The sequence below is a fragment of the Phodopus roborovskii genome, unplaced genomic scaffold, assembly GCF_943737965.1.
Source record: "Phodopus roborovskii unplaced genomic scaffold, PHOROB, whole genome shotgun sequence".
Taxonomy (NCBI): domain Eukaryota; kingdom Metazoa; phylum Chordata; class Mammalia; order Rodentia; family Cricetidae; genus Phodopus; species Phodopus roborovskii.
In genome coordinates this window covers 8,663,681-8,677,545 of record NW_026126578.1, presented here as the reverse complement: position 1 = coordinate 8,677,545, position 13,865 = coordinate 8,663,681, and the positions used below count along the sequence as shown (strand labels likewise).

General features: G+C 39.5%; 1 protein-coding gene across 6 annotated transcripts in view; it reads right to left on the bottom strand.

Annotated features, from left to right (window-relative positions):
* The window catches only part of Zfand4 (zinc finger AN1-type containing 4), a 52,541-nt gene that overhangs the window by 34,277 nt on the left and 4,399 nt on the right, over positions 1-13,865 (bottom strand). For 4 of the 6 annotated variants that reach the window (XM_051203647.1, XM_051203648.1, XM_051203652.1 and 1 more), the window contains exons 2-4: positions 9,611-9,686; positions 8,561-8,628; positions 4,095-4,281 (exon numbers count right to left, since the gene is read on the bottom strand). In XM_051203647.1, the coding sequence (XP_051059604.1) occupies positions 4,095-4,281; positions 8,561-8,628; positions 9,611-9,686 (331 nt within the window). The remainder of the gene's footprint in view (positions 1-4,094; positions 4,282-8,560; positions 8,629-9,610; positions 9,687-13,865) is intronic. The other 2 variants (XM_051203653.1, XM_051203650.1) reach the window with 2 other exon arrangements.

The window sequence follows — 13,865 nt, the reverse complement described above, 5'->3', positions numbered from 1 at the left end:
GGAGGGCCTAGGTTCTACCCCAAATGACTTGACAGATTTGGATGATCCCTCAAGCAATACCCTACCCTCCAGGGGAGTGGATGAGGGATGGGATGGAGGAGTCAAAGGGGGGCATGGGAGGAGAGGAGGGAGAGGGAACTGGGATTGATATGTAAAATAAGATTTCTAATTAAAAAAAAAAGAAAATGGAAAGCATTATCTGTACTGAAATGGTCCACATGTGTGAAGAGTGGACACCCGCTACTATTCCAGTCAGCTCTTATTTCCATGTGTTGTTTAGTTCTGTGTCTCTGAGAGAGCAAAGGCTGAGGTTAGGTACTGCAGGACCCTTGTGAGGCCAACTAGAGTAAGAGCAGCCATCTGCACTGAGGAGCTGGGATGGCAGGCCAGCAAGCCACAACTGCTCTCTCAACTGCCATCTAATCAGGTGCGTCTGATTGGTTCATCCGTTTCCTAAGCCAGCCCCAGAGCTTCCCGTGTTAATGGAAATCTGAAACCTTTTCTTGTTGCCCACCAAGTACCTCTGGAACAGTAGGACAGTCTCCTCTATGGTCAAACTGGTTTTCAAAGCTATTCACTGAAAGCATATTCATGTTTGTAGAAGGTTTCAATACAGAAAGGGACAGTAAAGTACAGGGATTTGTTTCCTGAAGCCACAAGCTCTGACACACCTTCTCAAGAACACTGCTGTCCTCCTCACAACAGCACCAACAATGTGAGTTGAGAAAGGCAGGAAGGTTGTCTACCAGCAGCCTGATTTTCGGATTCCTAAAAGGCAATGTTGAGATTGCCCATCCGCACCTTGCTAATTCCATGCTGGTTGCACTTCCTAGCTGTCTGCCTGCTTGGGAACCTCTTCCATCTGCTGTGCTGCTGCTGTCACACTGCATGGAGACACTTCCTCAGTCTCTGCTCCAATCTTCAGAGTCTGTGTTTCTTCATGTCTCTTTGTCTAGAACTTCTCACGCTCTCGGTCTCATCTCCTTGAGAAGCTACTCCCTAGCTGTTTTAATTCCAACTTGTGAAGAAGTGGGCGAGTGCTGGCTGCCTCTAATTGTTCTTTTGACCCTCACCATAGTATACATCTGATAAATACACAAATCCATCATGCATCACTACAGCAGTTAAACTCACTTTTCTCATGGGTTTACTGGTCATCACCTGGATGGCTTAGCGGGAACAAAATTTTTTATCAGTGTCTCAACTCTTCCATTGTTGTGACAAATAATTAGAATGACTTATAAGCTGGGAAGATTTATTTTGCTTCATGATTTAAGAAGTTTCAATCCATGGCCACTTGGTTCTGTAATTCCTTGACCATCACAACACAAAACATTATGGTGGCAAGCACACGGCAGGCAGAGCTACTCACCTTGTCACAGCCAGAAGGAAGCAGAGGGAAAGAGAAGAAAGCTTTCAGAGGGAAAGGCTCTTTCCACCAAGCCTGACACCCTGAGTTCAATCCTCAGGACCCATAGGGGAGAGAACCAGCTGCTGCAAGTTGTCTGACCTCCACTTTCTACACACATATACATACACACAAATCAAAAATAAATATTTAAGAGAAAAATGGCACAGCCAGGGTTATGGTTTCCAGAACATACCCCTCATACCCATTTCCTCAATTAGGCCCCACCAACCAATATGCTATCATAAACCCACCAAGGGACAAATCTATTAGTCATGTCTGAATACTTAGGATTCAATCACTTCCCAAAAGCCCATCAACTGACACTGAAGCCTCCAAACAGGCAGCTTTGGGAACTTCTTAAATTCAAACCATAACAATCACTCCATCATGTTTTTCCTCACTATTTTTGGTGACCTGTACAGAAAGTACGCATTAACCTCATGAACTTCATGACAATATTTGGGTTAAATAAATAAACACAAACTGAAATTATAGGCCAGCAAGACAGCTCAGGAAATAAAGGTAATTTCTGGGTAGGACTAACAACCTGAGCTCCATCTCTGTGACCTATGTAATAGAAAGATAGAACCATCTCCTGCCTATTCCCTCTGACCTCCACATAAACATCCGAATGCATGTATGTACAGTACAAGTACATATACTCACAATAAATAAAAGGAAATAACAAGACCAGAAATTAGCCAGTGGAGCCAGGCACAGTGGCACACACCTGTATTTCTGAGCACTTGGGAGGTAAAGGAAGGAAAGTAAGGCCAGATTCTGCTACTTACTGAGTTCAAAGTTCAAAGCCAGCCTTAGCTTCAGAAAAGGCATATTAGAAATTAGCTGAATGAAAATGAAATTGAGATGTGAAAATGACATTACAAGCAAATAGGAAAAGGAATATAAAAACATGGCATATGAAAAGGCCTAGAAATCTGAGGATGACATATTATCAAGGGTCTCACATGTGAAGAAACTTATAAAAGAATTCTGCTAGTGATTCAAGGCAGTAAGTGATCTTCATTAATCCTCATTGCTAACCTCTCTCCATGTCTAGTCCAAGGCAAGTGTCACACTTCTAGTGCTACCCAGATCCTGACCCACCAAGAAAATAGACTCTGATTGTTAGTCGGCCTTCTGCACACACACACACACACACACACACACACACACACACACACACACACACATACACACCCCACAGCTCTAACCTTTCCCACACTCTGAGCAGAATCTTAGGGGAAATTTTATGGCTCTCCACCCCTGGTGTTTATATCCAGTGCATTCTGTCCTTGAGCGTGGGTATGAACCAATCTGACTGGTCTGCCCAACTGAATATTACAAAAGTAAAGGGATTCTGAAGATGTCATTTAGGACCCAAATCACTTTGTTCTGATTAATCAAAAGAGAGATCGAGCCAACAAGCAGCCAGAAAAACCCAGGGCCCTCAATCACTATTGTGACTTCTATCACATTGTGGATATGATGGTGAAAGCAGGTTCTTTCCCTTAACAAAACTACAGAACACACACTGCTGTCACCTTTAGTGACGGGGGGGGGGGGTCCAAAACAAAGCTATCCTGTACATAGACATCTCACCCCAAGACACTGCTCTCCAGATCACAAGCTGGGTTTCTTTGAATAATTTTAGCACTAGATTTTTAGTTTTTTGTGAGCCTCACCTCAGTTATCTGTAGAATCTTTCCTTTATTTGTTTAAAGTTTGCCAGGCCATCTCTAACTCTACATTTCAGGTGAAATGAAGTACACCTCATCTGATCCCATAGATCATATTCTTATGCAACATTACGGCATCAGGACTGGAGCTAGTAGATGAATGCTCAGTGAAGGTGGAGATGCTCTTTATTACATTGGTGCCTCTATGTTAGCTAGTACTGGCTATAAACAGTCAGTTCTGTTTAATGACTTAAAAGTGAAAAGAGACCTAAAGAGAGAGTTCAACCAGCCAAAGAAATTGCTGCCAAGACTTATTACATGAGTTCAATCCTCAGGACCCACCCTCAGGTGGAAAGAGAGAACTGTCTCTACCCAGATGTCCTCTGACTTCCATGTGCACCATGGGACAATCATGCCAACACACATACACACAAATAAATAGTATAATTAAAAATAAAAGTGAAAGGAATGACTCATAGTAAGTTAAAATGCACAGAAACTTAAGAAATGATCTTGTCACAAGTCTTTCATTCTCTACTGCCAACCTAAATGTTTTCCTTAGGTTTTAATAGAATTTTCCTTTCTTAAAAAAAGTAACATATAATTTATGTCCTCTTACATAGTAACAAAATAAAAAAGATTTACCCATTTCTAAGTAGCAGAGTTAAAAATGATACCAACTTTAGGATTAACCCTTTCTGCTATGTCATGATTATATAATAATGTACTATTATCACAAGACTATATTCTAATACTCATCTTAGAGTTTCACATAGAAATGGAAATAAGCCATTTTTATTAAAAAACTATCATGTAAAGAAATTAAAATTTAGTAATTCCTTTTTAAGTATTCAATACAGGAAGGAAAGGGGTGGGAAACACATGGAACTTACTTGGTCTTGTTAAAACACTACAGCTACTTCAATATCCCAGAGAACACACAAAGGCTCCTGAAGTGTTCTGTATAGTCTCCTAAGTGAAACATGCAAATGAAACCTATTTACCTTAAAGATTCAGATAATGGTGTTAAAGTGCCATCTCCCCTATCTACTACACGAAAGAAATTCAATTGATCTCCTTCCCGGTATACCAAAAATGTAACTTGTTTGTTGCAAGAGGTCTTTTCCCAGACCTCGTCTCGACTGGAGTCCATGTACTCAGCCAGCTCCCTAAGTGGGTCTTCCACAGGAACTACAAATGGAAAGATTGATAAATAGGCTTTCAATTCATAGCAACACTTTTGCATCTTCTTATAGTAACAGGAATACATATGCTAAATTTATACAACCATACTGTACATGTGATAAAAGACACTCTGCAGCCAGGCTTCTGATATTTTTATATATTATAAGTATCCCTTATTAATTTTTTAGAGAATTTAATGAGTATTGTATTTTCATCATTTCCCCCTTCTTCCTCCAATCCTTCCTATGTCTCTTGCACATCTTCTCAAATTCATGGATTGTTTTGTATTAATGTGAGAAAAAATGCATCATTATGTTACATGTTCAAAGACAGGGCTTAACTTAAAACATGAGGGCATATAGTATTATCATTATTTTATCTAGACCCCTTTAGCTTCCTGTGCTTTTATTTACTGGTTCAAACAATCAATCACTTAAATGTATTATAAATCCCACTTAGTTTAGATTATAAAATAATCGTGCACGCATACATATAATTAGAGGACAGAATCAAGAAATCAGAGGCAAGAAAGAGCTAGAGACAATATTTGATGGTAGAGCGAGTATCTAGCATGCCCAAGGTCCTAGGTAAAGTCTGCAGCAGCAAAAGAAAACAACAAAATAAAGCAACAAAGAAAGAAAAAGCAAGTAAATAGTTTTCTTCCTTCAGGTTTATATGAGAATAGACTTTATAATTGCTTCTTGACATAGTTAAAAGTGCACAAGGATCGCACAGGGAGGTGTTTTAGTGTGCTAAAATTGCCCTGTATGGAAGGAGCAATATGTGTTTCCTGAGAGGCTCCTCTCATGAGCCAGGTGTCTTGGTCAGGGTGTGTGTGTCCATCCAATCAGAGCATATGAGACTCACAGAGGCTGACTGGAGCCACTCTGACACTCCTCATAACTGGTAGACCAGTGAGACCCAGTTGTCCTCAATTTTCAAAGTTACCTAACTTTCATTTACTTATTAACAAAGTTGGAACAGTGCAATGCCCTTAACAAGTGGCACCAACAGGGAATGCAGCCGAGTGGTAGAGTACCTGCCTAGCATTCACAAGGCTCAAAGCTCAACTGCCAGCACTGGAAAGGAAAATACAATAAAAAGAAACACTAACAGAAAAATATTAAACTCTGAAAGTAATGAAGTAAAAGTATCAAAGATGCCCCATAGTCTAAGTTTAATACCACTATGGCCTGAAGCATAACATTTTGATCTGCTCTTTCAGTCATAAAATGTATAAATGTTAAAAAGATAATATTCACATAGCTTCTTGCCTTCTTGTTTGAAACACCTATGTTGCCTGAGCTCACTTGAACTTTCAATCCTCCTGCCTCAGGCTCCTACATGGCCAGGATGACAGGCAAACACCACAGTATCCAGAACTATTTTCAAAACTTAAAAGTCCCACTTTCCATATTACAACACTAAGAATTATTACCACAGCTACTAAAAGCATTTCTTAAACTCATGTCTTATGCAGGGAGGTACTAAAAGTTGTCTATGTGTACATGCTCTTCATAACTGAACACTCATTAAGATTTTGTCACCTCAGACTTTGAAGATCCCCCATGGAAGGACTCACCCTCCCTGGGGAACAGAAAGGGGATGAGACAGGAAGTTGATGGGGGGGGGCAGGGGAAAAGGGGAGGAAAAGGGAACTGAAATTGAAATGTAAAACAAGATTGTTTGTAATGTAACTATAAAAATTGTAGAAAAAAATATTTTGTCACCTAAAAGCAATAGAGTTTCAGATATAAGCTTAGAAAGGGAAGGTTGTTTTCTTGCGCTGTTTATTTGAAGGCAAAGCCTTAACATTCTATGACCCAAACTGGCCTGTAATTTGTGATCATCTCACCTTAGCCTCAAGAGTTTTCAGATTACACATGTACACCATTCATGCCTGCTTCTCCATGTTGTTTAGATAATGGTTATTTTAAAAGCTAAATATTATTGTAATTCATGATGAAGGTGTTTTCCAAATGATGAATCAGAGAGACTAAATGAGTTTTAAAGATGTAATAAAACATATTACCAACTTCCTAAAATAGAATGCACAAATCATTAAATACTATCTAACACTAACTTGATATAATGGCTCAGTAAACAGAGTTTATGAACAATTCTCACCAGAATAAATATTGGCAGTATGGCATACAATCATTCCTTTTTAAATTTATTTATTTATTTACTTATTTATTTACTCATGTGTCTGCATGAGTGTGCCTACATATGCATTTGAGGGTGTGGAGGTTAGATCCCTCAGAGCCAGAGTGACAGGCATTTATGGGATGCCTGGCTGGTTGCATGAATGCTGGGATCTGAACTCTAGTCCTCTGATTGTGAAGCAAGCAATCTCAGCTGCTGCCATCTCTCTATCCCATAAGACTACTTCAGAAATCAGTAAACAGAGAATCTCTGATGTCAGAGAACTAGTTAATCAGCTTTAAGATCATTTCCTTAGTTTTCTCTATCTTATGCAAAATAGTTTAACAGTTCTCACAACCTGCTCTTAAGGAAGATAAGAAAAAACATTTTGGGGGGCTGGAGAGAAGGCTCAGAGGTTAAGAGCACTGGCTGCTCTTCCAGAGGTCCTAAGTTCATTTCCCAGCAACTACCATCTGTAATGAGATCTGGTGCCCTCTTCTGGGCAGAACACTATATACAGAACATACAAATAAATCTTAAAAGAAGAAAAAAACATTTCAATAATCCAATTTTAACCAAAATTATAAAGCACGGGGATATAATTTGACATGTGGAAATAAATCAGCAATGGAATCTATACTCACTTTCCAGTTTTCTAGTTTGTGGTGGAGCAAACAAGTGTGAAGGCCTTCCTAAAATTAGGGCCACGGAACAGGACTACTCTGAGCATGGCTCTGTGTGTTGGCGATGCCTGTGACAAACCTGACTGGGGGGCCAGTAAGCATGCTCCCAGCTCTTCCATGGGCTAAAACCTTGTGGAGGTTTGAATGAGAATGGCCCCCAAAGGCGCCTATGTTTGAATTCTCAGTCATTAGGGAGTGGCACTTCTTGACAAGGATTAGGAAGTGTGGCTTTATTAGAGGAAACGTGTCACTGTGGGTGGACTCTTGAGGTTTCAAAAGCTCAAACTAGGCCCAGAGTCTCTCCCTTCCTGCTCCCACAGACCTGGATGTAGACCTCTCAGCTACCATGTCTGCCTATGTGCCACCATGCTCCCTGCCATGATGATAACGGACTAAACCTGTGAAACTGTAAGCCAGCCCCAATTAAATGCTTTCTTTTATAAAAGTTGCCATCATCATGGTGTGTCTCTTCACAGCATTAACACTAGCATTAACACTAAGACAAATCTTTCTACCAACTAAGTTTCTGCTCATGTCATCTTTCCCACAGATTTTTTCCTATATTTCTCTAGATCTTATCACAGTATCCTGTTTATTTCCCACACAGAACTCACAACACCTGGAATCCATCAATCTCTCATATTTATTGGAGGCGTGGTTATGAAGCAGAAACTCTGTCTCCCTTGTTGACTGCACTTGGGACAGTCACTCAGAATTCAATTGATGGAGCTGGAGAAATGGCTCTACAGTTAGAGCACATACTGCTGTTGCAGAGGATCCCAGTTCAGTTCCCATCACCCTCACTGGGTGGCTCATAACCACCCTGAAACTCCAGTTCCAGGGGATCCAATGCCTTTTTCTGGCCTCTGCAGGCACCCACACTCATGTGCACATATCCACACAGAAACACACACATATACATATCACTAAAATTAAAATAAAATATGTTTTAGAATGCAGTAGATGCATTTGTTGAATGAATAAATGAATGGATGAATGGATTCCAGAAATCACCCATATTCTGAGAAAGGATTCAACAGGACTATGAAATTCAGTTTCGTCCCAGGTAAACAGGCAATTCAGGAATTTCCTATAGCAAATAATTATCCCAAGAATTTAAAACTTGCAGTTTAAAAAGCAGCAAGACTGACATGAATCTAAATACAATGCTAATGTGGTATTTATATTACCATTCCATTTCTCCTCCATTTACTACTAAGACTTATTTTTAAATATCCCTGGACAGAATCCAGAATTGTGGGTTCATTCTAGGATTATATTTTGGAAGTTCAGTATTTATATATCTAGGTTTTAAAGAATAATGCCTAAAAGAATCAAAGACCTAATGCAGAAAAAGAACTTGGCTAAAAATAGAGCCTATAAAGACATTAACCCTTTGAAAAAGAATACTGCTAAATTACTTACAAATGACTGAGATTGCTTTAATGTATGCCTACCTTTTCTAGTACTTATTGGTCCACCACGCATAGCCAATACCAGCTTCAAGGTACAACCTTCTGAAATGCTGTGAATAAGTAGCACAAAATAAACTATAATCACCAAAAATAATCAGTGTCAAATGAACCATTAATTATGTGCTGATTTATTAGTCCTACCATATATTCCCTAAAATATGAAGAAAGATACAGCAATAAAAATATATTAATTATTTGCCTGTATAAATTATAGAAAGTTTATAAGTTCTCATAAGCTTTTTAGAAAAGGAGGCCCAGCCAGGCAGTGGTTGGTGTGTGCCTTCGATCTAAGCCCTCCATAAGTAGAGGCAGGTGGATCCCTATGAGTTAGAGGCCAGCCTGGTCTACAGAGCAATTTCCAGGACAGCCAGAGCTGCACAGAGAAACCTGTCTTGAAAAATAAAAAATAAAATAAAATAAAAGATGCCCAAGAAAGAAAGAAACTTAGTCAAAACCCAAAGAATTAAGAAACAGAAAATTCATTCGGTAGAATAAAAGTAAAAGTAACACTGCAGGTCCAGCAGCTCTGCTGACTCCTGGCGTTCTTCCACCTCTCTGCCTTTGTCTTCAGTGTGATAAATTACATGAGAGAGAGAAAGGTGAACCACCAGAAAGCACATTTGTAGCCACCGATGCACACAGTACCACTTCTTAAAGAGAAAGGGGCCTAATGAACACAGACCCAGTGGAGAGCAACTCTCTCCTACCCAAAACTTGCGAAAATGGGAGGAAACGAAACATGGCCAGGTGACAATGGGTCCATATTCACAGAAAAAAGCTAAGGAGACAAATTAATATAATCATGCAAGAAGGCAGGGACTAACAGCTCGGCATGAAAAACTAAAGTTGAACTACAAATATCAGAGAACAAAGTTCAAGAACAAAGACGGTACTGAGCCAGCACATCTAGAGGTCAGAATTCAGAATGAAAGCTGGGATCAAGCTCTCTTGGAGAGACACGAAGAAACACTGGCATGAGGAGTTATAATATACTGAATATCTATAAAGCTGCTAATATGTAATTACACTCACTTGTAATCATTCAAGCAATAATCATCTTCAAGTTCCATGTTATTCCAAATTAAGTGCTGCTGACAGATGGGAATACCTTAAGGAAAGGTGATAATAAAATGTGTTTAAAATTTCAACACCATATCTAAAGAGCATGATACAATGCTGTTTCACTAAAGAACTAAGAATATTTATGAATTAAACAAACTCTGGTTTAAGGACTCTGGCCCAACAACTGTCTTCTTCAATGTATGACTGGCACCACTATTATTTATCTGTGGTCAAGAATGACAACTTCAAGTGTCTTTTGTAATCATTATCACTTTTACCTTTAAAAAGCTTCCTTTGCCCAAATTTCTTTACTCAAGGTTTACCATGGCATACGCACTCCCACTGAAATGCTATTCTCCAAGAATATTAGGATAATCTCTGATTACTGTTTAGGTTGCTATGATGCATTATATCTGATTATCCACATATATAATATATGAGACAGAAATGGAAAGAATCTGCTCAGGATGCCGGGGTTGGGGGTGGGGGAGGGCGGCACCATAGGCTGGGTAGCTTAAACAACAGAAATGTGTATCTAGTAGTTCTTAAGACTAGCCCATGGATTCAAGGTTTCAAGCAGGTTCATTCTAAGGCCACTTTTCTTGGCATGTAAGTAGTTACCAGTCCCCTATAGACTCACATGGCTTTTGCTTCCTATGAAAACACTGAGAAAGAACTCTCATGTCTCTTCTTACAAAGATATTATCATTAAGAACTATGACCTCATGTAGCCCTAATTTATATGCTAAAGGTCCCAACCTATAAGTGCCATCACACTGGGGATTAAGGCCTCAACCAAAGAATTATAGAAGTGGGCATGGGAACACACATAATCCCAGTAATCAGATGACTAAGACAGCAAAAGAGTGACTTTGAGGCTACCCTAGGCTATATAAGATACGCCAGGCCTCTGTGAGCTGACTATATACACAGTGAACCACTATCCAAAAAAGATCAGTTGTCATCATGGTGTGAATTTACATATTACAGCTTAAATATAATTCTTATGAGGTTTTCTTAAACAATTTAGGCAGATATATGTTTAAAACATTTAAATTTACATTGAGAATCATGAAAATAACATCAACAGAATCTCTAGCTAGTTGAGGACAGAACTCATACAATCACCTTAATAGACACAGAATATTCAACAACTCTTCATAGTACAATCCTGAGGAAACTAGGAGCAGAAGGAACGTATCTCAACATAATAAAGGCCGAATACAACATGGAAGCAGAAGGAACATTTCACAACATAGTAAAGGCTGCATACAACATGGGAGCAGAAGGAAAATACCACAACATAGTAAAGGATACATGCAACGTAGGAGCAGAAGGAACACACCTCAACATAATAAAGGCCATATATAACATATAGACAACATTACACTAAATGGGGAAAAAAAAAAAAACCCTCGAAATCATTGCTTCTAAAATCAGGAGTAAGAGTGCTCATTCTTGCTATTCCCATTCAATGTCTTTGCTACAGTAGTAATAAGGTGAGAAAGAAGTAAAAAGGACACAAAGAAAGGGAGAAGCCAAAGTGTTCCTATGTGCATATGACACGATCCTAAACTTAAAAGATACTAATGACTCCAAAATTCATATGAAAGAAATAGTCTCATCAAAGTAGCAGGATACAAAATCAAGATACAGAAATCAGCACCTTTCCTATATATTAATAACAAACTTGCTCAGAAAGAAGTCAGGGAGAGAAATCCTATTTATAATAGCTCCCCAAAAATAAAAATAAAATATACCTAACCAAGGAAGTGAAAGATCTCTGAAAAGAAAAATCTAAGATAATTAAGAAAACTGAAGACACCAGAAGATATAAAGAGCCCCCCCATACTTATGAGTTGGCAGAATCAACATTGTAAAACTGGATATACTGTCAAAAGGAACCAAAAGATTCAATACAATCCCCATTAAATTTCTGGTCTTCATAGAAATAGAAAAACAATCCCAAAATTCATGTGGAATCACAAAAGACCCAAAGAAACCCAAAGCAATCTTGAGCAAATGTTAAGGTATTACAATACTTAATTTCAAATTATAATACAAAGCCATATACTATTATAAGAAAAATAGGATGGCCCTGACATAAAAACAAAACAAAACAGTTATTTCAGAGCCTGCAAGATGGCTCAACAAGTAAGGAAGGGCAATCTGAGTTAAGCTAATCCAAGCCTACCTCAAGAACTCAACTATACTTTTCTCTAGTGATTCCAGTAGTCAAATGGAAAAAGAAGGGGTGGAAACTTAAAAGTGGTTTGTTTGTTTGTTTGTTTGTCTTCAAATACTCTAATTAATTTCTACCTCTCCCTACAGTGTGGTCTTATGGTTATCTTTTGCCTTGTGTTTATTTTTCTAGGTAAAATTTTCATGGTTGATATGTATAGAATTGTATTTCTTATGTTATTGCAATTGATGATATATTGTTTTAGTATAGAAATACCCAGATATTAAATACACGTCTTTCTAATGACATAATTGCAATCTCAAAATAAAAAGACCAAAGTAAGTGCATGTGAGTACCAATACCAGGTACCAGCCAAGGCCAGAAGAGGGTTTCAGATCCCCTAGGCCTGGAGTTACAGTTGTAAGCTGCATGACACAGGTTCTGGGAGCTGAACTCAGGTCTTCTGCAAGAGTGATATGTATTCTTTACCTCTGAGCCATGTCTCCAGCCCACCCACCCACCGCCTTCTTTTAAAGATTCAATTGGGATAGAAGATAGCATATTACACTCGTGCATCAACTGTTAGAACCCCTGGGGTAGAATAAAAGGGAGATGGTTGGAAAGCCGCCTTCCTGACAGCAAGAACACACTAGCTTTATCAGAAAAGAAAGAAAGAGTAGGAGGAGGTTCTGGGGGACATAATAGGAAAGAAACTGCACATTGTAATGTGAAAGCCTTGGTCCTGACGGGTGAGTGTGGTTTTCCTAGAAAAGGAGGGAAATGAATGACATAGAGGGTTGAAACCTCTGCTCCAGATCACAGCCTCTAAAAATGTGTCTTCAATAACATCAGAGAGAGAGGAGAAAGAGGGAGGGGGTAAGAAGGGAAGGAGCAGAGCAAGAGAGAAGCAAAGGTAGAAGACAGACTTCATGGGCAGCACCTACCCAGGGCAGGATGGTTCTAGGGAAATCTCCATTTCTTCTGGGATGTGACTGCAGCAGTGGCAGAACCCATTTTATAAAGATCCCTGCTGAGTCAGCCCCTATGTAGCTCTAGAGAGCAAGACCCCATCCTGCTTAACTCACTCTGGGAACCTAGGGCATCTGTCTTGGGACTATGATTTGAGGACTGGGGATGGGGACAACTTTGAGTTACAATCACACAGCTTCCCAAAAGGTGAAAATTTGGTGAGCTACGTAGAGCAATGGTTCTCAATCTGTGGATCACAACCCCTTTGGGGTCAAATGAACCTTTCACAGGGATTGCCTAAGATCATCAGAAAACACAGATATTCACATTATGATTCACCAGTACATGAAGAACTATATTAAAGGTTCTCAACATGAAGAAAAGTTGAGAACCACTGACTTAGAGGCAGACATCACACACAGAAGGGCAACACAGAAACAGAACCAACACAAATGTCTGTCTGCCCTACTGCCATGAGCAACCAGACAGATAAAGGGCCATCCAACAGCACAGAGGAAGACTCGTACATGCAACCCTGCTAGCTACTAGGCTCAGCTGCTTCTTGAACCCCAAACCTGCCCCAAGAGGAACTACACAGAGATGGGTCAACAACCCCCCATTCCTGGACCTCCCCACACCCCAGGGATATCAGTGAGCCAGGACCAGCATCCATGCCACAGACCCATAAAGGCAGGACCTATATACACACTCCTCTCCAGCAAAAGGCTTGCCTCTGTCTCTTGCTGTGACTGCACAGAGGCAAGTCTTCTCCAGCTCAAATCTCTGTCAAGGAAAGCAAAAGTATACGGACCCTGAACTCCTCACAAAGTTCTCTTTCCTTCACTTCAAAAGAAAAACATGTAATGATTTAATGAGTTTCATAATGTATTTTGATCATACTAACTTCCCTCATCCTCTCTCAATCTCCCAGCTAATTCCTTCTTTGCAGCAGGTCTCCCTTCTACTTTATGAGTTTTAAACAACCCACTAAGTTTAATTGGGGTTGCCTACATGGCATGGATGTGGTGTTATTTTCTGGAGCATGAGAAACTTAGCAATGGCTGCTTTTGTTTT